Source organism: Dasypus novemcinctus, chromosome 9 (genome assembly GCF_030445035.2).
Source record: "Dasypus novemcinctus isolate mDasNov1 chromosome 9, mDasNov1.1.hap2, whole genome shotgun sequence".
Taxonomy (NCBI): Eukaryota; Metazoa; Chordata; class Mammalia; order Cingulata; family Dasypodidae; genus Dasypus; species Dasypus novemcinctus.
The window spans coordinates 120,207,079-120,232,617 of NC_080681.1; the positions used below are offsets into that span (position 1 = coordinate 120,207,079).

The following is a 25,539-nucleotide window of genomic DNA, read 5'->3' on the forward strand; positions in this document are numbered from 1 at the left end:
TCTAGAACAAAATATTAGTCATGCAGGGATTTCATCCAATTCCAACCACAGTGCAGGACCACCTTCCCTCAGTCTCAATAGAACAGCCAGAGAGTTTCATACCTGTCAGGTAGGGACTACCACTCATAGCCAGCAAGCAGTAGCTAAGAACAGTGATCATCAACCTTTGGATCCCCGTTATGAAGAGTGTAAACTCTCTGAGGGGGTAGTCCAGGCAGGTTAGCATAGGAAATGAGAGAAGGCAGCTGCTAGGTCAAGAGCAAAGCCATAACAGTTACAGCTGAAGCCCTGCTGAGAACATGGTCCTGAGACCCCACCTAGAAACCGCCTAAGGGAGGGCAGCCAAATGGAGAACAAAGCTGTAACTGTCACAACTGAAAATCCCACCAAGAACTTGGTCACAATGTCCCATTTGAAATGCCCAAGCTAAAAAAGCCCAGATAACTCCAAACAGGAAGGCCTCCCCATTGGTTCCCTAAAAGCTAATGGGTGCAACCCAGGTGGTCTAGTGTATAAACCAGTAGGAAGGCGGAAAAGCAACCAATGAGGAGAGCAAATAGCTAGGACCCCTCATTAACACAAGGGAAGGGGGAGGAAAAAATGGACTTAAAAAGCCTATCATGAGCCCCAGGGCACGGCTCTCCCCTAAGCAAGCCCACACCCCAGTTTCTCTATCTTTTGCTTTACAATAAACTCCTTACTTGCTTACTTAAAATACTGCTCATCCTTAAATTCTTTTCTGCAATGTGGCCAAGAACGTGGAAACCCAACACTGGCAATAAGTGAATATGAAAGAACCGAGAGGGGAAGCTCATAGATTAGAGCAGGGGTTGGAAAACTACAGCACATGTTTCAAATATGGCCCTCTTCCATTTCCATAAATAAAGTTTTAGTGAAATACAGCCACACTCATTTATTTTCACGTGGTCCATGGCTGCCTGTGTGCTACAACAGCAGAGTTGAGTAGTTGCAATGGAGGCCATCTGGTCCACAAAGGCTAAATATTTACTATTAGGACCTGTACCAAAAAGATTTTCCCACCTCTGCATTAGAAGATTCAGTACTGAAGAGATACTGATTCTCCTCAAGCTGACCTTGAATTAGTAAATTCCCAAACAATTTCTATTGGGATTTCTTTATAAGCATTGACAAATTGCTTCTAAAATATATTATGGAAATGCCAAGGACCAAGAATAGCCAAGGCAATTTGAAGAACAGCAAAGCTTTCAAACTCGTGCAAAGAAAGACTCAAACACCACAGTAATTAAGGCAGTGTGCTGTGGGAGCCAAGGATCGACAAGTGGGCCAATAGAATAGCTTCCCAACACAGAGCACACATATCTGGTTAACTGATTCATGACAAAGAGCTCTGCAGAGCACAGGGAAAGGACAATCTTAACAAATGGCGCTGGGTTTTTTTGTTGTTGTTTTTTTGTTTTTTTGTGTGTTTTTTTCCCATCATGAGACATTCATTGCACTTGGTGAATACATCTCTGAGCACTGCTGCACCACATGGTCAATGGACCAGGAGCTGGGTTAATAACCTTTCCATGGGCGGAGAAGGGATATTGACCTCTAATTCATACTATGCACAAAAATAAATTTTGGGTAGATTTTAAACCCAAACATGAAAGGTAAAACAATAAAATCTCTAGAAGATAACATAAGAGAATATCTTTCTGACCTCAGGGTGAACAGGACACAACTCATCATCAAGGACCAGATTAATATCTTAAAGGGGAAGCAGACTTGGCCCAATGGATAGGGCATCCGCCTACCATATGGGAGGTCCGTGGTTCAAACCCCGGGCCTCCTTGACCCGTGTGGAGCTGGCCCATGTGCAGTGCTGATGCACGCAAGGAGTGCCCTGCCACGCAGGGGTGTCCCCTGCACAGGGGAGCCCCACACACAAGGAGTGTGCCCTGTAAGAAGAGCTGCCCAGTGCAAAACAAAGTGCAGCCTGCCCAAGAATGGTGCCGCACACATGGAGAGCTGACCCAGCAAGATGACACATCAGAAAGAAACAGTTTCCCAGTGCCGCTGATAAGGATACAAGTGGTCACAGAAGAACACACAGCAAATGGACACAGAGAGCAGACAACGGGGGGTTTGCGGGGGGGGGGGGCGGGGGTGCGGACAGAAATAAATAAAAAAAATAAAAATAAAATCTTAAGGATTAGAAACTTCTCATCAAAAGTCCCCATTAAGAGAATGAAAAGGCAACCCACAGAAAACATACCTGGCATATATGTGACCAAAAGCCTGGTACGCCTATTATATACAAACTCCTACAATTCAAGAATAAAAAAACAGATGACCCAAAAAAGAAAAGGACAAAAGGCTCAAACAAGCATTTCAAAAAAGAAGATATCCAAATGGCCAATAAAAAGGGTTTACCTTCATTATGAAAATGAAAATAGAAACCACAGCATACAGCCACATACCCACAAAAACAACTAATATGAAAAAAGTTAGATGACACCAAATGTTGGTAATGATATGGAGTCCCCACAACTCTCATATACTTCTGGTGAGTTTAAAAATTGCTACAACCACTCTAGAAAATTGTTATCCTCTAAGGCCAAAAACAGACACACCTTAGACCTAGGTCTTCTACTTCAAGAGGTGCATGTGCAGGTATTTACCAAAAGACTACTCATAATTGCAAAAACCTGGAAACAACCTTGTATTAGTCAGCCAAAGGGGTGCTGATGCAAAGAACCAGAAATCTGTTGGTTTTTATAAAGGGTATTTTTGGGGGGTAGAAGCTTACAGTTAAAAGGCCCTAAAGAGTCCAACTCAAGGTACCATAGGAGGTACTTTCTCACCAAACGTTACGTTTCCACATATTGAAGCAAGATGGCAGGCGACATCTGCGAGGGCTCAGCCTTCCTTCTTCACTCTTAAGGCTCCGTGGTCCCAGCTTCTTCTGACCTCAGCTGTAGGCGGGCATAAGGCTCCCCTCTCAGACATCTCAGCTGCTTTGGTCTTGACAAGCAAGGTCATCTGTAAACTGTTAAGCTAATGGCTCACCCTCCCTGGGCTCCAGCATCAAAACCAAGTTCTCTCTTCTGCTGTGTCATTCTCTGTGTAAGAGTTTGTTTTTTTTATCAGCCCATCAAGGGGGCAGGGACCCAACACTGCATGCCCTAATGAAGCAGTTAAATCAAGGCCTAATCTTGATTTAATTAAGTAAGTGTAAAGCCTTTGAATTTAAATCAATCAAAGGGTATCATGCCCAGAGAAACAGATCAATATACAAATATAACCAATACCTCTTTTTGGAATTCATAAACAATATCAAACTGCCACAAACCCAAAGGTCCATGGACAGAATAGATAAGTTAAATGTAGTATATTCACATGTGGAATATGATACAACAATGAAAAAGGACAAACTACTGCTACCCAGTTCTCACTTTGGAGTTCCTGGAAAGACTGGCATTTTTTTTTTTTTAAGATTCGTTTTATATATTTCTCTCCCCCATCTACCCCACCCCCACCCTCTGTTTTCTGCTCTCTTGTGTCCATTTGCTGTGTGTTCTTCCATGTCCACTTGCAATCTCGGCAGCACCATGAATCTGTGTCTCTTTTTGTTGCATCATCTTGCTGTGTCAGCTCTCCATGTGTGTGGTGCCACTCCTGGGTGCTTTTATCACACGGAGTGGCTCTCCCTGCAGGGTGCACTCCTTGCACGTGGGGCTCCCCTATGCAGGGGACACCCCTGCGTGGCACAGCACTCTTGCACGTGGCAGCACTGCATGTGGGCCAGCTCACCACATGGGTCAGGAGGCCCTGGGTTCGAACCCTGGACCTCCCATGTGGTAGATGGACGCTCTATCAGTTGAGCTAGATCCACTTCCCATCTGGCATGTTTTTGTCATTCAGTATTTACTGAGTACCTGCTTTGTGCCACACACTTTTCCAGGCACTGGGCTACAGCAGGGAAGACAATTAAAAAAGGCCATCCTTCATGAGACCCACGCTCTAGCAGGAGGAGCGGGATACACAACTACCTAAGTAAGGCCGTTTCAGAGAGTGAGGAAAATGGAAATAAGCCGAGGCCTCGAGTGTGACTGGGGAGGAGCACGGGGCACTTGGGGGGTGCCGAGGCAAGGCTGCGCCGAGGCAAGGCTGCGCGGAGGTCTGCGTGAAAGCAGCAGCCAGACCTGAAGCGGTGGGGGGAGGGGCGGGGGAACACTCAGGTGTGATGGGAGCCTTTGCTCGGCTCAGTGAAAGCAGACTGAAGTCAGGTAAGGGAGCAGGGAGACCATTTCAGCTACTACAGGATAAGAAGAGGGAAGTTTGGGGGAAAATCTAAGCAATGAGGAGCTACCCCACTTTAAACAAAGTCTATGTATATTACACACATGCTTATGTACACACACACACACACTTCAAAAGAACCAGAAACCTGGCTGATCTTGGCATGCAGAGTAGCCTTTCACTTGAATCAAAGAGAAATCAAAACTGGTTACACCCCTGCTCACAGACATTCCACGGCTACCCATTACACAGCAGGTAAAACCCACCCTCCTCCCCACGGCCTGCGGGGTCTCATGCATCCCAGTTCTGCCTCTAACTCCTCTCCCTCCCCCTCCCTGGCCACCTCAGCTGCACTGTCCTCTTGGCATTCCTCCAGCCTGCTGCGTTCCCTCCAGCCTTGGAGTCCTCACTCAGTCCCCTCAGTCGATTCCCACTGACCTTCAGAGCTCGGCTCAGGCATCATTTCTTTCAGGTAATGGACTCTCGACTTCCCCATTTGGTTCAACCCCCTGATCACCGGCTCTGGTGCCTCTTTTCCACAGCAGGTTCTGCAGCTGTATCTTCACTCCTACTTTTGTGCTTTGACGAATGTTCGATTCCCTCTGCTATCTTTTTGAGCAGCAAGAACTCAGGGACCCGGGGGCTCTGTTCTACCTAGGCAGCACCTGTACACAGGAGCACTGAATAAGGGAGGAGAGCCATGTTACTGGGAGCTCCTGCTCTCTGCACTAGCAGTTTTGGGGACTGATCAGGCTAAGACACAACCCCTCTGCCCAGACACTTAGAGTCCCTTTGGGAATCAAAGATGCTGACTCATGAGACAATTAGAACATAAAGTTGACACCTGCTGCCTGCCTTTCAGTCAACCACCACTCTCAGCAACTTTTAGGGGCACGCCCCTCACCCATCATGGGCAGCTTTAGGGGTCCATATCCATCCAGGGGCCCTATTCACCCATCGGAAGAGGTGGGCTCCTGACTTAAGATCGGCCAGAAGAACCTTTCTCCTGGAAATCTACATCTGGCCTGCAGGACACAGCACCCAAAGCAGTTGGGGTGATCACGGCTGACTTTTAGGTCTTGTTCCCAAGGTCCCTGGTCCTCTTTTTCAAAGCCCGATGCTTTGCCTTTCCTTTAGCTGAGATCTCCCCAGTAGTTTCTGATATTTATTTCTTTTCCCATCCAGAACCAGTCTATGTTGCTTACAACCAAAGAATTCAAATCAAAGTGACAATTAAGAGCTGACATGTGGCCCAGACTAAGTAAGTTCAGAAGGTGTTCAGAGAAAAGGGAAGAGGAACGAGGTCAGGACAGGCCAAGGGCTAGACTTCTCTCCCTCCCAGAACGAAAAAGTGAACAACGAGGTATGCAACGTCAAGTCCTGGGTCCCCTCCTGGGCAACCCCTTCATCTACAGCAGCCAACAGATTGGAGGGCTTCCCACCAGGGGGAAGCCAGAGCAGCAGAAGGGGCGGAGGTGCCATCACAGCGCACACAGCCTCAGGGCTGGACGCGCAAGTGGGGGAGGAGAAAATCGAGGGATGCCTCATGGAGAGGCCAGGACTCCTGCCACCCACCAGGGCCACATCCAGGAGTTCCTTTGTGGGTCCCTTTTTGCACACACACACACAAAGTCATAGTTCTGACTACACTGGTGTAAAGACAAATACAAAATATTAAAATTAACCTGGAAGTACATTCTTTTCCTTCTGATTTTATAAGAAAGTAAAATCTGTAGGTGAGCCCTTAAAAGCAAGAATGGGCCCCAGGGACCATGTCATCCACTCAAGTGCCTGCAAGGTCCTTCTGGTTCTACCATAATAAAAACCATCCTGGCTGGAGATGGCTCTATATGTACATGAACACGCACACGCACGCGCACACACACACACACATTCTGCAAGCTCCTTCATAGGTGCCTACTAAGTGCCTCTCATAGTTCTCACACTAGCACAAGGGGAGGTTCCAGTACTATCTCCTGCTTGCCGAACTGTCAGCAGGGTGGGAATGGGAGGTTTGGGTTCCATTTTAAGCCAGTTCTTTGCAGGGGTCTCAGAACAGCTCCTGGACCCAGCCCAGGTTCTCCTGAGGCCTCTCTGTGACATAGGGCCGGTGGTACATCTTAGAGTCACAGAATTTGTTGGACAGGATTTCATATTTATAGATGTGGAGACTCAGTCAATTCATCAATATTATCCTCTGAATTTTAAAAAATAAGTCTTCATTTCCTCTCTAGAGAAGAGGAGATCCTGTGGGAGTGAACTCCAATGTCTCCCCGCAGTCTCAGCCTCTTCCCCTGTACTTTGAAGGAAGGTAGCTGTGCCCTGGAAGTTGAGATGATGGGAGGATACTAAACTCTACCATCGTTCTACATAAAATCTGTGGCTCAGAGACAACAGCAATGGGGAGAATTGGTCCAAAGTCAACCAGGAAGTCGTTGAGCACAGCTTACACTCAAATCTGATACCAACCCCATGTCCTTAACATCAATGCAACGTGGAATCACCTACAGGGGACTTTTGAGGATCCACACTGCCAACTTCTGGCAGACATATCTCAATCGCTTGTTTCCTTTTTGATTTTAGGATATGTCTTCCTACTCAAAATAGTTTTGCCTGGCTTCCTGGATGGTACACATTGTGAGATGGAATTTAAAATGAAACCTAGCAGGAAGTAGCTATGGCTCAAGCAATTGAGTGCCCGTTTACCATATAGAAGACCTGGGTTTGTTCTCTGGGACCTCCTGATAAAAAAAGAAAAAAGGCATCCCAGACCTGCACAGTGAAACACAGGCGCCCAAGGGGTGCGGAAAGGCACGTCAAAATATATATATATATGAAACTTAGAAGTGGGAGAATTATTACAGCCATGTTCCCCTCTGGCATCAGAAAGCAGAATTCCATCCCTTCTCTGAGTGGGCCATGACAGATCAGAACCCCTTGGACAGGTCCCTTCTTATGCAAAAGTCCCTGGATATTGGGTGGAGGTTTGACCCCATTTAAAGTAGCCAGTCCTAACGTCTACTTTTGGGGTGGCATCAGAGCCCTTCCTGTTCAGCCTTCCCAGCTCCCAGGGGTGAGACTAACGACCACCATCTGGATTTAAATGAGGACTCAGTGCACCTCAACATTTGAAACTGATTTTATAAAGCCAGCCCAGGAAATAGGGGCTAGAGCTGCCTCTGGTGTCCCTTCCATATTTCCATTCCCCAACCTGACCCCATTCTTATTTTCCCAGCTTGGACCAAATCTTGCAGCAAGGCTGATATGTGCCTAACTGTCCTACTATATTCTCAAACCAGGTCTTAATCATAAGAAGAAAAACATTCTATCATGAATGTGCCCAAGTACAGAATATTCATTTGTGAGTTTCTGAAAATGTGGGTGTAGGGATAGGCGGGCAGTAAAGAAGGATACAAGATGATCATTTAGGAAAGCAAATGGACTAGGAACAGAGCCAGGCAGATTCTCCCTTATTCACCACCTCTCTATTCTGCAAGGCTAGCCTTGAGCTCTCCTCCCCATCACTCAGAAAAAAAAGCTGAAGATAGACATCTCCCCACTTCATCCTTCCATCCCTGAAAGGGGCATACAGCCTATTGTAGGTTTACAGACAATTGTATAGTCAGGCATCACAGGAAGGAGAGACACTCAGGCCAAGAGTCATTACCCCCCATAGAAGTTACCCTCTGACGTTGCCTGGACTACAAGCTACCTTGCTAATATATACTTACTTGTTATTGTTTAAGAAGCAGTGTGATGAAATGGCTTGTCCTCTAATGCCCCATTTTAAGGTTGGATTCTAGGATTATCAGTGACCTTGTCTTTCCCCAGTAAACTTTCACCATAATTCTCCACTGAAATGCCTCTTTTCTACGAGAGATCCTGTAGAATAAGCAAGCACTTCCTACCTTCACTGACTCTGTAGACATCACAAAATATTTTTCAACAAATCATAAGAACCAGGAGAAGCACCAAACTCCACAAGCTCTCATCCCTTTGAAAAAGAAGGCCACTCAAGGAGTTGTTTCGTACTTTCTCTCTTTGGGCTTAGAAAACACATGTTTACTTCATGTCCTTCTCCAGCCCATGGAGTGCTTGGCTGCTCAGTCATGCTATTCAGAGCAAGCAAAAGTCCTGTCACTGCAGGTTTCTGCAAATATGTGATCTTGTGCCTGAGCATCCCAGCGGGGCCCTGCTGAGGCAGATGAGATGTTTATGACCTTTGAAAGTGAAGCACAGGCCCCAGATTTCTTTAGTCTACCAAAGGTCAAGGTAAGCATTCTTCTTGTGCTGTGCTGGGCTCATCTGTCAGTGATCGACCCTTAACCACGAAGAGCTACAAAAGCTCCACTGCCAACTGCCTTCTGGCCCCAGAGCGCCTCTGAGGTTCTATTCCCAAGCGTCAGTAGCCACAAAGAAACCTTTGTTTAAATTGGGGACAGCCAGGGTGGTACCACCTGACAAACTGGATTTTTATTGAACACTTAGTACCTGGAGGGATGAGCTATTTTAGTTGGAGTTTTCTTAGCCAAAGACTCATCTAGGCCAAACAGCTTCACGTTAGCCTACAGCAAATAGGCTTGGGCAAGAAAGCTTGTACTGCTTTGAAACCCCTCCCCCTGCCCCAACTTTCTCATAGCCTTAATTTTATGGTCAAAGGCAAGTGAAGGGTCCTTCATGCTAGAGCAGGCAAGAGTCTTTCTAGGCCATGAGACAACATACTGAAGTTGTCTGCACCCCACTGGTTGGCCAGCTTTCTCAATTACCTGGAGAACAAGTTATAGGCTCCCTGATGAAACTAAAAATAAACTACATCTTCAGTATGAACCAAAGTCCAGGAATTCTGTTTCATGCAGCAAAATTGGCCAGCTGCTAAAATGTGGCTGGAGCTTTCTTTAATCTAAGTTATTACTTTTCTGCAGGCCAGCTGAGAGCAAAGGCTCTCTTTGCTTGTCTTCAACTGCTAATCCAAATTTAAAATTTCTTCAGAACCAATGATTCTCACAGAGAATCAACTCTGATTAAGCACATCTTTTTTTCCTTCAAACTATAATTCCACCTGCTTTGGGCCCTAGAATTACCATTTTAAACCAAAACAATTTTACACATTTGGAGAAGTTTCTCCCAAGCCTGTTCAGAAACTTCTCATTGGAAGACTGAGCTTTCACCAGAATCTAGTCTAAAGGTTGCCAGACAAATAATTAGGCCTCGTGTTTCCCAAAAAAACATTTTGACATTGGGGAAGGACAAGAAGAGTTAGTTTTGGTTGTGGAAGAGTTAACATTAACAGCCAGGCGGAGTGGTTACCTGTAGAATCTCTTCCTGGACAGCAGGGCTTGGACCTGAGGGCAGCAGGGACACAGTCTAGGTCATTTCACCCCCGCCACCACGGATCCACAAGCTTCCGAAGGACTTGCCCTAAGTCCTGCCTTTCCTTCTGCCATTTCCAGGCCCAAAGCCCTGGGTGGGGGTCCTCTCTGACAGCCTCTTCTGCTTCAACCCTGAATTAAGTTGTGAGACCCCCACACTAACAAACTCCTAGCACAGCTCCCACAGGTCTTCCCCCAGGACCATTCACCTCACTGTGGAGAGGCATAGCCTACTGATCCCTAATATTGGTGGGAGAGACCCAAAGAACGATTCCAGTCTTTATTGAAACTCTAAGGTCAAAAGGGTGCCCTACGGTTCTAGAAAGTTCCTTTAATGACAGAGATGACCTCTCAGGGGAAATACAGCTGCAAAAACACTTTCCATCAATGTTCAGCCACTAACTAAAGGCACGCAACTTTTAAAATGTAAGAAGAAACACTGCCCATTTAGGATATTTCTTCCCACTGAGTTAGTGAAGCAAATAAGCCCACCATAGCCATTCCAACATTACTTGGTGCACACAATGCTTCATCTGCAATGGCCTTCCTGCTAGCTGGTAAATCTTAGTTTCCAAAGAGTCGCAAGAAGTACGATATAGTTTCAGTTTGCCTGAATGAAGATTTGCACAAGGATAGAATTGTCAGGAATGCATTCAGCTCTGTCCTGTGATTGGGATATCTACAGCTACACTATATAAAGAGCCATACTCTTTAATAATGGTCAGTCCTGGTCCTGCCATGCTCTGGTTTTGGCAATGCCCAATTGGCACAGAGTAAGTTCCCAAGAAGCTCCAGGGTGAATGTCTTGTCCAATCCCTGAAACAAAAATAATGAGGAACAGACCAAAGCTGGTTGTCAGAATGGAAGATGCTGAGGGTCAAGTGGGAGCAGAAACCAGGAACAGTCCTGTGCATATGAAAAGTCAGAACCAAAGCCATAAATGGGCCAAAGCAAGCTGGGGAAGATGTAAGCCAAAGGAACATGAGCCATTCCAATTCCAGGCAGCAGCATCTGGGTTGCATGAGCTAAGTCCAGCCTCTCTGCCCCACAGGGTTTAAGGTGTATTACCCCCTGGCACAAGGCAGCACCTATGACTTAACATTCAACTTCTGGCTGTTGGAAGGAACAGCTCACGGCCATAGATTCTGCCTTCTCTCTCCAGCCTCAAGATACTTCATTGTATTTCTTTTCAGGAAATATGGTAGAGTAGGTATTGCAGTTTGGTATTGTTTATGAATTCCAAAAATAGATATTGGATTAAGTTTGCAAACGGGTCTGTTTCTCTGGGCATATTGGAGTGTATTAGATTCAGAGGTTTCACTTTTACTTGATTAAATTGTAATTAAGGCATTGATTCGGCCATGTAATTGGGACATAAAGTTCTTGCCCCCAAGGGAAAATGACATGGCAGAGTAAAAGTTTGAGTTTTGATGCTGGAGCCCCAGGAAGTAAATACACAGAGAAGCAGATATATGAGGAAAAAGAGAAGGCTCCATTAGACATAGCAGAGGCCCCAGGAAGAGGACAAGCCTGAGAGTCTACAGCTGACTTTGTGAAGAATGCAGAACAGTTGAGCCCAGAAAGAAAAGAGCCCCAAGAAGAGAGACAAGCCTTATGCTAACCTACAGCTGAGGAAGAAAGGAGCTGGGACCATGGTGCCTTGGGAGAAGAGGAAGGCTGAACCCTTGCAGACATCACCTGCCATCTTGTTCAACACATAACAAATGACTTTGGGTAAGAAGGTACCTCTTATGGTACCTTGAGTTGGACTCTTTAGGACCTGGTAGCTGTAAGCTTCTACCACAAATAAATACCCTTTATAACCCAACAGATTTCTGGTACTTTGTATCAGCATTCCTTTGGCAGACTGATAAAGTGGGGGTGGGGGTGGAGAACCTGCTACAAAACACTTGGAAATACAATGAACATCCTTGTAAACATAAAGCTAAACTCTCAGAGTAAGGTAAATTCACTGGGGTAGGCTGAAAGCTGACACCCCAAAAGAGATCCACATCCTAACCCCTGGAAGATGTTTACCTTATGTGGAAAAAGGGTCTTTGCAGTTGTAATTAAGCCAAGGCTTAATTATATCAGATTCCCCAGGATTATCCAGTGGGTCCTAAATGTCATCACAAGTGTCCTAAGAGAGAGAGATGGAGGGAAGTTATACACACAAAAGAGGAGGAGCAGTGTAACTATGGAGACAGATGAGAGTGACACAGCCAAAAGCCAAGGAACACTGGCAGCCACTGAAGCTGGAAGAGGCAAGAGCCTCAAGAGGTACCGTGGCCCTGCCAACACTCTGATTTCAGTCAGCGACATTGATTTCAGACTTCTGACCTCCAGAACTGTGAGAGAATAAATTTCTGTTACTTTAAGCCACCAAGTTTCTAGTAATTTTTACCATAGCCATAGGAAATAAAACAAAACCCCCAAAAAAGTATGAAACTAAAAACCAGAGTGATATAACACACTGACACCTTGGCTGCTCCAAGGCATTTGCTGATCTTGGAAAATGAATGCTTGGAGTTCATTGGCCTCATGGGACAGGTAACAAGGTCTCAGGTTATGCTGAAGCAGAACAGTTGGAACTACAGTACTCCACACAAATGTTCACAAGCCAGTTACTTCAGAGGGTTTCACCACCAGGAAAAGATGGGACTTGCATCGAGATTCTGCACACAAGCCAAGGGAACCCAGCAAGCTGGGCCCTCGCAGGCTGAGTCCAGATTGAGGGTGGCAGGGTTGGGGGTGGCATGCTGATCTCCCTTAACTAATTATCCCAAGCATGCCCTTACATGGGGTTAGGCTCAAATTTATACTATCTAGAAGTCTGAAGAAAATCCAATCCCAGAAATTAACATGAGTTTTTCCTGTGGTAACGATATTAGTCTCTCACAATAAAGCCCTAAACATGGGCTCAAGATCAAAATTACAAAGTATATAAAACAATAGGCTTTCCTAGAAATGAGTCAATAGAAAAAAAAGAATTCTTCCCGAGAGTGTCAGAAAATGATAATGTTCCTTTATCAGTTAAACATAATTTAAATAAATCAAATATAAGAACAAGGAAGGGGAGCAGATGTAGTTCAGTGGTTGAGTGCCTGCTTCCCATGTATGAGTACCTCCTAGAAATTAATTAATTAATTAATTAAATGGGGAAAGGGATTACTAAAACAAAGAATGAGGGATTACTAAAAAAAATATCTGGAGGATTATGCGAAGATGATGATGGACTAACAGGCATTCACAAAGAAAATGGGGAAAGAATCAAAAGCTGTCTGAGGGACCTGCTTTGGGGGTCAGCAGACCAGGACAGTGCTACATTACTCCCAGAAGGGTGAGGGACAGAAGTTTGAAGAAGCTAAAATGACAGACATGAGTAACCAAGCCCCTGTGGCATCTGAGAAAGTTTCAGGGTAAAAGCCCTAGCTCACTGTAGCCAACTGAGAGGGAATCAAACATCTTCCTTCCTCTCTGCTGTTTCAAGGAAAAAGTGTGGTGAGGGAAGTCAGGGTACTTTTCTATAGTGAATTTGGTCAGCAGAGCCTGCTTTGAATTTCCATCTGGAGATTCAGCACAGGAACACAGACCACTGAGGCTGAAACACCTCAGTGGAAAGGTGCAATAACTAACCCCAGCTGCTGGCCTGTCTGCAAATTGCACGGACAAAAACTACACTTTCTGTATCCAACCTCTGGGAAAAAAATCTGTGCATCACTCAAGAGTTCCTGGCCCAATTTTGAAAACTTAGGTTGGGCAATGTTAAACACTGAGAATAAGTTGAACCAAATATCAAAGAAAAGTTGTGAAAATAAAAACAATAGGCAAGAGAGAGAAATTGGCCATTGGAGTAAATTCACCAACATGAGCAGATGCCTAGACATCAGCAAAAAATTACAAGCTATACTAGGAAACAGGAAGGGATGATCCAGCAAAAGCACAAACCAAATATCCTGAAGAGATACAGGATTTAAGTCAATTAATCAGTGATAATCATACAACTCTCCTAAATCACTTCAAAGAATTAATAGAAAATATGACTTAAGAAATAAAGGATATTAAGAAGACACTGGGAGAGTATAACAAACAATTTGAAAACCTGTAAAGAAAAGTAACAGACCTTATGAGAATGAAAGACACAATGGAAGAGATTAAAAATACATTAGAGGCACGTAGGAGCAGATGTGAATTGCCTGAAGACAGAATTAGTGACTTCAAAGGCAGAGTATCTGAACTGGAAAAGACAAGAGTACAGAAATACAAGAGAATGGAAAAAATGGAACAGAGGCTCAGGGAATTGAATGACAATGCAAAACACACAAATGTTTACATTACTGGTATCTCAGAAGGAGAAGATAATGGAAAGGGGGCAGAAAGAATATTTGAGGAAATAATGACTGAAAACTTCCCAACCCTTATGAAGGACATAAATATCAATATCCAAGGACAAAGCACCACAAACAGAATAAATCCAAAAAGACCTACCCCACGGCACCTACTATTCAGAAAGACAAATATCAGAGATAAAGAGAATTCTGAAAGCAGCAAGAGAAAAGCAAAGCATCATATACAAGGGAAACTCGATAAGATTAAGTGCAGACCTCTCATCAGAAACCACGGAGGAGACAAGAAAGTGGTATGATGTATTTAAGTTACTGAAAAAGAAAAACTGTCAACCAAGAGTTCTGTATTCAGCAAAGCTGTCCTTCAAAAATGAGGGTGAGTTCAAAGTTTTCACAGACAAACAAAACCTTATAGAATATGTTACCCAAAGACCAGAATTACAAGTGATACTGAAAGGGCTGCTGCAGCCTGAAAGGAAAAAAACAAGGATGAGAGATTTGGAGAAGAGTTTAGAAATGAAGATTACTAGGAAGGATAAACCAAAGGATAAGAAGACAGACAACAGAACAGTATGACAACAGAGAAGTGAAGGATAAAATGAATGAAGTAAGGAATGCCTTTACAGTAATAACACTGTTAATGGATTGAACTTCCCAATCAAAAGACACAGACTTATAGAATGGATTAAAAAATATGAGCCATCCACATGTTGACTACAAGAGACCTACCTCAGACATAAGGACATGACCAGGTTAAAAGGTAAAAAGTTGGAAAAAGGTATCCCATGCAAACAATAACCCAAAAAGAGCTGGAGTAGACCAGATAAATGTAAAATAACATTATAGTATATGAACAATAATTCAATAATTACTCAGTCCAACTAGCAAATTGTCCCTGTGATCAGTATTCTGTAAGTTTCTTCATATAAAATAAACACTTGCTTTTAATTGAGGAGGAGTGGAGAAGAGATATATTTTTGGATACTTCATTTTTCTTTAACTCTTTCTTATGCATATTTGTTAATTAAAATAACCCATCTGGATCAATAATGATTTAGCATGAGTACTGCTGAAAAAGACTGAATTTTTCTGCCTCATAAAATTATTAGTTGGCATATTGTTATCTGCAGTAATTCATTCCAACAAGCTGTGAAGAATTTCCAAATAGGAATTTGTTTATCCAGAAAGAATTGTGGCCTAAATGGAAATTCAATAACTAAACCAATAATTTATTTCATTCTTAAGAGATTATGTCCAATAGTTAGAGCTGTACCATAAAAATTAGAATTGTTATAATTTCTATTATATTAGAATTATTATTTACATTTATTAATGTTTGTTGCTACACTATTTCTTATCATTGATTATATTAAATCTAACTTGGTCTTACACTCTCTTTTAAGATTTGTAATTTCTTTCAATCTATTTTCTATTTTATTTTACAATAAAGGTTTTTTTAACAGCTAAAAAAAAAGAGTCATTGATTATACACTTTGGATAAGATGATATGGTATGTGAATATATGTCGATAAAACTGCTTAATAAATAATTGTGCAAGAATAGCCAGAAATAGCAGCTATGTACAGAAGATGAAACAGAGATTGAGAGGGGAGGAATTTCTTTGTTTGTGTCTTTATTATTATTGAAATAATGAAAGTGCTTGAATAAAGATTGAAGTGATGAATGTACAACTATTTGGTTATACCAAATACCTTTGATTGGACACTCTGGATAAAATGTATGCTTTTTTTTTTTTTTTTTTGAAACATATCTAGAAGAGTTGAAAGACACTCAAAACTAGTAAAGGTAAAAAAGTTAAATTAAAAAGTGATTGTTTGAGTGAGGCTGAAGATTAGACACAGCTAGAAAGAAAATTAATGAATCAGAAAATGGGTTTTAAGTCATTATCCAGAATGCAGGAAAGAGGCAAAGATGGAAAATATGAAAAAGAAGTCAGACAGAGAATCTGAATACAGTCATAGAGGAATTTCTAAAGGAGAGGGAAGAATGGGAGAGAATCAGTGTTCAAAGAAATAAGTGACTGAACATTTTACAGAATGGAGGCATGGATCCTTAGATTCAGAAAGCACAAACTCCAAATAGGATAAATAAAACCCCATTGTAGACACATTGTAGTAAAACTACAGAGCAGTCAGGACAAAGATTTTAAAAGCAAAATCTATAGAAAAGGTTGACCACCTACAAAGAAATGACCTGAAAAACAATAGAAGCCAACGACAATAGAAGACAGAGGGATATCATGCTCAAAATGCTGATTTTTTTCTGGGACTGCTGGTGTCCATTTTAGGCTAGTTCCTATTATTTATGGTCATCTCAGTTCTGACTGGCATGATCTCTCAAATCCAATTCTTCAAACCTTGGAGTTATCCCTCTAATATTCCCTGCTTAATTAGTATGTGTTTGGAGTGGGGGAGTATTGCTTATGGAGGGAAGATGTCAGGGGTTACTTCCTAAAGTACTATCCCCCCTTTCACCTGTCTTGGCAATGTAGGTTTCCTCTGTGCTAATGAAGGTGCAGGTTGGCCTCCAACATCCCATGGCACCTTCCAGATCTGCCTTCAGCTTTCCCATCCATTTCTGCCCATCTTGCCACTTTTATTTCTAGTCCCTCCACCCAGACTTTTGGACAACTACTTCATTTGGAGCACTATTGTAGACCTTATCTTTCCTCAGAGACCTTTCTCTTTCCCTTGGTTGATTCCTCTGAGAGATGGCCTATTTCTCTCTTGTGGCAAAAGACCAGGGGCTCTCATCACCTCCTGAGGTCCTATAATTATGATGCTTTAGACTGGGGCTGCAGTCACGCCAGAGATTCAGAGACACCTACCACATACATCCCTTTTTGGATTCACTTCTCACCATGGAATCAAAGCTGAAACTTATGGCTACTCCACAGTTCCTTTAAATCTCTCCCTAGAATTTGCTTTCTTTCCCCTGCTTCATCATCCCTCCAATTCTCTGTTCCCTAGACCAGTAGAAATGGAAACAACCTTATTCCTTCTCCCCTCTACTCCGGTCCCCAAACCACTCCTTTCTTCAAGTGTTCTAACTTGTCCTCACTATATACAGCTGATAACAAAACCAAGAAGATCAAGGAGGTAGTTTCAAGTTTCAGGAAGTTCTGGAGTATAAATTGAGCTGGAATTGAAACCCTGGTTGCCTTCATATCCTTGCCATCTTCTTTCTCGGATGGGAGCTTCCCTTTGGTCTCTGAGGCTGAGTCTCCCTCCTATTGACACTGACACTAGACCCTGCAGAATAAAACAAAAGGTAAAATAGGCACCACAGAGGGTATTTGATATAAAGGACCAACCGAAAGGTATTTTACCTCTCAGATAAAAGCCCGGACCACATGTTTTCATCCAGTTTCTTCCTTAATGGCTTAGAAGTAGGGATGAGATCTGAACTGGTAAAAAAGAGTTGACATACAAAAGAAAGATATGGTCTAAGACTATAATAAAGCCAGAAATGGGTTATTCATCAAAACCTAAATGAGACCCCTAAAAAAATAAAGATGAGGATGGGGAGATGGGAATCCCAGTACATCACTAGTATATTAGTTTTATATTTTACAGCAAGATTTTTATAACCTCCTCTACTCCAAACATCATTATTATCAGTTTTAATTCTTCAGATAACCCTTATTGTTTTTGGGATTTCTCACTGATCCATGCAGCAGCCATCCTCACTTCTTTCTTACCTAGTGATTCCCATTGCAGGCTGAGCTTCACCTCTCAGCAGCCACATCAGAGGGAACCATTATATGGAATGTGCCCTTCCTCAGCTTTGCTTAACCCTGTGGTCACTCCATTTCACTTGGAAAGAGATAGAGGAAGCTTGTCATGGTAAGAGCTTTGCCCTCAATTTAAATGATTACCTGATAGAGAGTTTGGTAATGCATATGAGAAGAAGCAACCCTTAATTAAACTTAATCTGGTTCAGATAACCATATTAGGCCTAATTTTTTTTAAAAGCCCACATGAAGTTAGACTGATCAACTTGTACTTTACTGTTTTAGTTGGGAACTTTCATTTTGTGACAGCACCTGCCTGCCCATTCTGAATCAGGATAACCTCAAGTCAAAAATCAGAATGCCTTGGAGCCTCAGAGCTTTGTTCCTTCCAACCATTTGTCCCTCATTCCCCTTCCCCTGCCAAGTCTTCTCCAGGCTCAGTTGACTACATTTGTGGAAACTTCTTGAGGTCAAGTTATGGTCCAAGGTATAGACAGTACATTCATTGCCAGCTGTATGCATCCCAAGAAGACCATCAAGGCCCTGAGAATACTCTACCTAAGATCTGAGGATGAGAGATTTAGCAAGGAGAAGATGCTAGAGGAGAAAGATGAGCAGCTGGTATGCACCACTTCATCCATTGTGTCCAGTAACTATGCCTCTTTCCCTTTAAAAACCTAAAGTGCAAAGACTCCATTTGGATTAGATGAAGAGACTATTGGGATAAATTGTTTTCACACTACTCTGGATTCCCTTAGTAACTTGAGGGCTATGAAGAACAATTCATCTTGAGAAAGTGAGCAAACATAACCAAATTTTACTTTGCCAGATTCCAGTAACACCATTTTGTTGTGTTAACAGCTTATAAAGATGAAAGCTATCCTGTAAAACGTACTAACAATTTAGTTTAAAATAGACATAACCACATCTTACTGGTGAAAACTGATATGTCACCAGAATCATACTAGGTTTGGAGAACCCAGAGACAACCCAGATAGTCCCTGACCCTGGAAGCTCCAGAGTCTAATACAGAAGACACTGATGGACAGGAATTACATATCACATCAAAAGTGACTAATAGTATTATGAGAACACAGAAGATACAGATAACTCCCCTTTAAGGTGAAATCTTTTGGAGAGGGGATGTGATCTCTCTGTAAACCCAGTGACAGCAGATTCACTCAACAAACATTTGCATGCTCACAGATGTTCTCCAGATATCTCTGGAGATGAACTTCTAGAGCAGTTGGGAAATTCAACGGCACCTAGAAGAAAGTACAATAAGACTCTAGATCCAGATGGTCTGAATTTGAATCCTGACTCAACCACTAACTAGTTGATAGAATTATTTCCCTTTATTTTTTTTTTTTAAAGATTTATTTATTTATTTAATTTCCCCCCCCCCCCCTCCCCTGGTTGTCTGTTCTTGGTGTCTATTTGCTGCGTCTTGTTTCTTTGTCCGCTTCTGTTGTCGTCAGCAGCACGGGAAGTGTGGGCGGCGCCATTCCTGGGCAGGCTGCGCTTTCTTTTTCATGCTGGGCGGCTTTCCTCACGGGCGCACTCCTTGCGCGTGGGGCTCCCCCACGCGGGGGACACCCCTGCGTGGCGCGGCACTCCTTGCGTGCATCAGCACTGCGCATGGCCAGCTCCACACGGGTCAAGGAGGCCCGGGGTTTGAACCGCGGACCTCCCATATGGTAGACGGATGCCCTAACCACCGGGCCAAAGTCCGTTTCCCTTATTTCCCTTTATGAGACTCAGTTTCTTCATCAATAAAATAGAAATGATTTTACATGCCTTACGAGGATGTGACAATGACGAAATAAGGTAACATGTAAAGCCCTTGGCACAATGGCAGCCCCAGAATAGGCACTCCCTGTGTGTCAGCTATGGTTCTGCTCCATTGCTAGTGGAGCACTAAATCCTTGTCTAGAGGGTGGAAGTTAATTTAAAACCATATTCCCATTCCCATGAACAGAAAGACAGGAAACAGGGTTCTTTCTTCTTTGCTCATCATCTTCTGTATAGCTTTTACAAAAGTACCCAGTGTATGCTGAGCTCATATATCTCTTTCCTCTACGTTACAGATATGTAGCCAAGGGGTTCCCAAATACATATAAGGCTACATTTTTAGAAGGACTCCCTTTTGTTCTAAAGGCAGAGAATGTGGGTGTCAGCTGACAGCCTTCAGAATGGACACGGTCATAAAGCCAAAGAAGACCACACTATGGCTCCAAGTATGATCCTGATACATGAGAGACAGACAGACATGGCTTCTATATGTTTGAGTTTCTACATGGGGTAGGGCCATCCTTAACTAGTCATACAAATTGGAAGCCCTGTGGGTGACTTCTGAGCTATAAACAAGGAGCAATAGCAAACAGCACAATCCAGGTGCTAAAGTTTTGTCACATCCTCTCTTCTCTTTCCTTCTACCCTCTGCTTCAAACTTATCCTGTAGTCAGGGCTACGTCAGCAGGATATCTTTGGACAGAGTGACTTTAGTCATTCTGGTCAAGCAAAGTAACCCTGCTGAAATGCTTTCCACCGAAACGGGATGGATGAGAAATCAGCTAGGATGACAGAGGGCAGCTTAGCAAGTCAGAGCCTGACACAAGACAAAGTCTTAAGGAGCCAGAGCTAGGGATCCCCCAACCAACAGACTAATAGGCCAAGAGATTGAGTCAAGAGTCCTCAGCCGAGATATGGCCAAATGCCTTGCCTGTTATGTCACGTCTGTCTGTCTGTGTCAGGCTCATACCTGGAGCCACAGTGTGGTCTTCTTTGGCTTTATTATTTTGTCCTTTCTGAAGGCTGCCAGCTGACAACCACATTCTCTGCCTTTAGAACACTGTGAGGTTCCTTCTGAAAATGTAGCTTTATATGTATTTGGAAGCTCTGTTAGTTTGCCAGAGCTGCTATGACAGTACACAACAGGTAGCTTAAATAACACACACCTACTGTCTGATGATTTCAGAGACTAGAAGTCCAACATCAAGGTACTGGCAGGGCTTGCTTTCCCCAGGTCAGCAGCATTCTGGGGCTGGTAAGTCCCCTGTCATGCTTGGTCTCCCATGACTTTCTCTGACTTCTGGATTCTAATTCTTATAGTTTCTGTTAAACAACCAAGTCCCAACTTCCTCTCTTTATAAGGTCTCCAGTAATATGGATTAAGACCCACCCTGATTTGATCTGACCACACTTTAATCAATAACATCTTCAAAAGATCCTATTTGCAAGTAAATTCACACCCACAGGAATGCAGATTAAGACTAAGGGCATGCCTTGTGCTGAGGTCCATGATCTAGTCCCCAACAACTATGCAGTGCTCCATCTACCCTGCAGGGCTGCCAGGTAGATGAGAGACGTGTAACCTTGCCTAGCCTGGGTCAGTCTTTAGATCTGGGCACCCAGTGGCAACTCCAATGGTGCCAATGACTTTTCTTGTTAGAACTTTCAGATCTACTTTAAATTACTTCCTTCAGTAACTCCTACAGCATATGTGTGAAGCATATGTGGGGTGGGAGGTGGGGTGCAGGGGCGTATACCATGCAGCAAAGGTACCAGCATCAGTGAGTGATTATTCTTCAGACTTGAGTCCTTGCGCAAATGTTGCTGACCTCCACTCTGTGCCAGGTATGCTGGCCTAGAGAAGCCATCAGCCAACTCTTTCTGAAAGAGCCAGATAGTAAATATTTTTGGCTTCAGGGGCCACACAGTCTCTGTCACAACTACTCAACCCTATTGCAGCACAACAGCCACAGACCTTATCTAAATGAATGTCCCGGTAAATTTCTATTTATAAAAGCAGGCAGCAGAGCAGGCTTGGCCCCAGGGCTGTAGGTCTCCAGCCCCTGGTCTAGGGCTTGAGAGTTTGCAATGCTCACACAGCTAGAAAACCACTAAACTGGAAGAGAACAGGGAGATTTCCATACTTTCCACAGCCAGAGCAGAACTTGATACTCCCGGCTCCACTAATAGGGTCAGAGCTCTCACTGGCCCCACCCAATGTCCAATTGCACCCTTGCGAGCAGGGGTCTCCTCATGGCCCTGTCTAAATCCTCCATGCTCTTGAATGTTCACCTCCCCAGCCCAAGCATCCTTTAACTCCCCACGTCTAGGGACCAACCTCTTCTCCCAAGACATGAGATACTTTACAAAAGATTAACCCAAGTCATCACAGAGGACCACACACTTGGAAGGTGAAGGCCCCAGGCTTGGGTGTCAGACCTGGGTTAACATTCCTGCTTCACCAATTCCTGTGTGAATGTGGGCATACAACCAACCCTGAGTATTTCCTTCACCTGTGAAATTGGTTAGGGTGTTTGAAAATTAGGTGAGATGGTTTACATATGACCTCCAGGAAGGGTGGGGCTCAGGGAAATGGCATCGCTGACGTGTACACACTGTAGAACTGGCTTTTGCTTGTGTTTTACACTTGCCACCTGCCACAGCGTACAGCAGACAGAAGGTACTCAGTGAAGATGCAGGATCGACTCGGGTGGCCTGGAGTAGGCAAAGCATTTTCACATATACTTCAGGCCTCATTTGTGATACCAACTGGATGACAAATGGCTGGCTGGAAACACGTCAGGGTTTGTTCTCAATCCTTTTAAACTTCAAAGTAAAAGAGCTCTTTTGACTTAGAGGTTAAGGATCCTCTTCAGGTTTCTTCTGGGAGAGTTCCCTTGAGAGTACTGGTCATTATTTCATGTTACAGTGATCTTTGACATCAAGGATTTTCAGAAGACAGAGGATTTCATGGCCTGATTTAGGCCCAGGTGCCTCCAAAAGCTTAGAGAAAAAAACCACAGGAGTCAGGCTGTGGCACCTTAGAAATCCAAACTGCTGTCTCACAATAGCCTCAGAGAATTAGAAAGATGCATGAAACTTCCATCCAGAAAAGCCTCTAAGTCCTTATTCTGGTGTAGAAGTAGATATACCTGGGCCACTCTACATAGAATATTCTGCAGATATAAGGAATAGATGGAGTGGGACACTCTCGACCTCCTGGACAAACTGGAATTAAATTGTGGGGAGAGGGAGTTTCAAGGCTTCAATCTTCTAGAACTAAAAGCAGCTCTGCTACTCTTTGCTAACAGATGCCTCAGATAACTTGCAGACATATGCTAACTCAGCATCTCCTATTTCCCCTACAAATAGTAATACCTAATTGACTCTAACCCAGTGCTGGCTGTGCACCAAGCACCTTTTTAAGGCTTTCCATGTATTAGCTCATTTAATCTTCACAACCCTGAAGTAGGGACTAGCATCCCCATTTTACAGATGAAGAAACGGAGGTCACGTAGCTTACACAGGTGGAAGCTGGGCTGAAACCCAGGCTCTGGAGCCCTCATTCTTACCTACTCCATAAGGGGCCTCTCTGTACAGAGCTGTATCTCTCCCAGATGCATCATCCTCAAATGCCAGTAGGTCTGTCTTCTCCATTGACTTGAGCTTCTCTGAGCTCACAGATCTCAGAGGCCTGGGTAGATCAGGCAGCGTCTACTCCAGTTCCCCCATTATGTAGCTGAAGATTGATACCTTAGGGAAGGAGGCAGAGTCTGCCATTTCCAAGGTCATGCAACCACCCAATGAAAGCATCAAGACTGCCTACTCAGACCTCCAGGTTCCTCATACAGTGCTCTTCTTACCATCTTCCTGGAACCTGGCCAAAATACACAGCCCTTTAATGCCTAAGAAACCACTGGAAGAATATGTGGTCCTTTGTCCAACAGCTATGAACGCCAAGAAAGGAGGGAAGCATGCCTTGTAATTTTGTGACTCCACCATAATCATAAGCACATACCAGCCCAGGTTGGTGGGCTCTGCCACAGTGACCACTCGCAGCCAACTATCCAGCCTCACCTGGTCTTGTGACCCAAGACACATCCCAGCAAGGTGGCTGGCATGGGTTAAGGACGAAGACCAGACCAAGTTTTCCCTTCTGTATAAAACACGAGCCATTTGGGGGACCACTTTTTGAGCAAAGACAAATGAGGAATCCCCACAGCAGTGCCCTGGGCTAGGAAAGGCTGCTCAGCACTGACGCCATTCAAAGCACCCCAGCGCCTCTGACGGGACTGGCGAGGCAAGGCTGCAATGCCACTGTCAGGGACAGAAGGGCCAGCTGGCATGAAGGTAACAAGTCTAGGTTAGGCACCTGCCCCGAAAAGATGACCCCAGGCAATGCGTCATCCAGATCCCTCCTGACCCTCTCTCCCATACTGCAGGTAGCCACAGAGAAAACAGGCTGGCGAGCGACAAACGGGGACCCTCGTCCATTATGCCGAAGTGGCACTCCAGCCTCATGGCCTGTCCTAAAAGCTTTGTGGCCTCCAGTGAAAACACCAGGTGACTGGCTAGTTGGATCCCACATCCCCAATTATATCAAGGGAGAGATGAGGCAGACAGACAGATGTACTCGCACGCACAGGCTTCTGCTATTGAGGACCTTGGACGGCGCCCCTTCCCACTATCTCTGCGTATCACAGGCTACCTACCTGCTTCCATAAGTTGGCACTGCTGCCCAAACACATGGGAGAAGGTGACAGGGCCGGGGGCAGGGCTGGACGGCGTCGGCGTGGACTCCATGGCTCTTTCGGGGCCCTTGGTGTGGGTCATGTGGCGGTGTCCAGACCCTCCGGATCGTCCGGGCAGCCTCACGACATCCTCGCCGGCCCAGGAAGTGTAGGTCTGAAGCTCCTTGTCACTTCCATGAAACTGCCTCCCCACCCCCAAGTTTATAGCTCTTCTTCCTCTCACTACCCCAAATCAAACCAGAAAATGAGACCCTGTAGGAATCACCCAATCTTGTACCGGAGGAATTGGAGGCAAAAGAGAAATCTAAGTTTCCCCCAACAGTTGTTTCCTCGCGCCTGGGAGTGGGGGAGATGGGGCTCGGTCCCCGGCTCGGCCTTCCGTGGAGTCACCTGGGGAGCTCCTCAGCGGGGACCGCCGGCTCCAGCCCCAGCCGCGCTCCTGCGCCAGCTGCGGGAAAGCAGGAAGGTGCTGCCCAGGCGCTGCTGTGTCTCCCGGCCGCGGAGGAGGGCAGGGAGGAGAGGCTGCCCCCCGCCCGGGCTCCCGGGGGGCTGGCCTCGCACACAGCCGTCCGCTCCCGCAGCCCCGGCCCTGCTCTCGTTCCAGCCGGAGCGCCGCGGTCCCAGGTCCGTGCGCCTAAGCGGCAGCTGCAGCCAAGAGGAGGGCGCCTCTGGACCTGCGGCCCTGGTTCATCCCTCACTCCGGCTGGCTTTCCCTTCTCGCTCCCCCGTCCTCGTGGGGCTCTAGGGAGGGCACTGAGACAAGGATCGGGAGCCACTGCTCCGACCTGCTGCAGCTGCGCACCCCCAGCCCCCGCGGCCACCCCTTTTACGTGATGTAAAAGGGCTGTTACTTGAAGATATTCTGGATGCAGGGGAAAGTGCTCACGCAGCCCAGCAGGCTCCCGGGCTACTGTAACCTCTTCATGTCCACAGCCAAGGAAGTGCCAGATGTAGGGACTGCCAGTCATAAAATCCGAAGATCCAGGCAAGAAGAGGAGAAAAATGCCAGGGACCCTCCCTGGCACAGAGACGGTCCAGGTGCTTCATCTAAAACCAACCCAGACCTATTCTTTGTGTAAAACAATCAGTCCCCTGCTCCACACTGAAAGGGGCCGTTTCTCTGAAAGAGAGGGCTAGGGTAGCAAGAAATACCTTCTACATGATCACAACAACTGTTTCAGCAGATGCTTGCCTCTTTATTTTATCCCATCTGCTGATCACAAATATGCTAACTTTAGAGACACTACATCATCTCAAGCCAG

At 44.8% G+C, this 25,539-nt stretch overlaps 1 protein-coding gene across 1 annotated transcript in view; it reads right to left on the bottom strand.

The window, feature by feature from the left end:
• Window positions 1-25,191, bottom strand: part of KAZN (kazrin, periplakin interacting protein) — a 1,179,259-nt gene extending 1,154,068 nt beyond the window's left edge. The window contains exon 1 of the mRNA XM_058304354.1: window positions 24,239-25,191. Within this exon, the coding sequence (XP_058160337.1) occupies window positions 24,239-24,359 (121 nt within the window). The 5' untranslated portion in view covers window positions 24,360-25,191. The remainder of the gene's footprint in view (window positions 1-24,238) is intronic.
• Window positions 25,192-25,539: the final 348 nt, after the last annotated feature.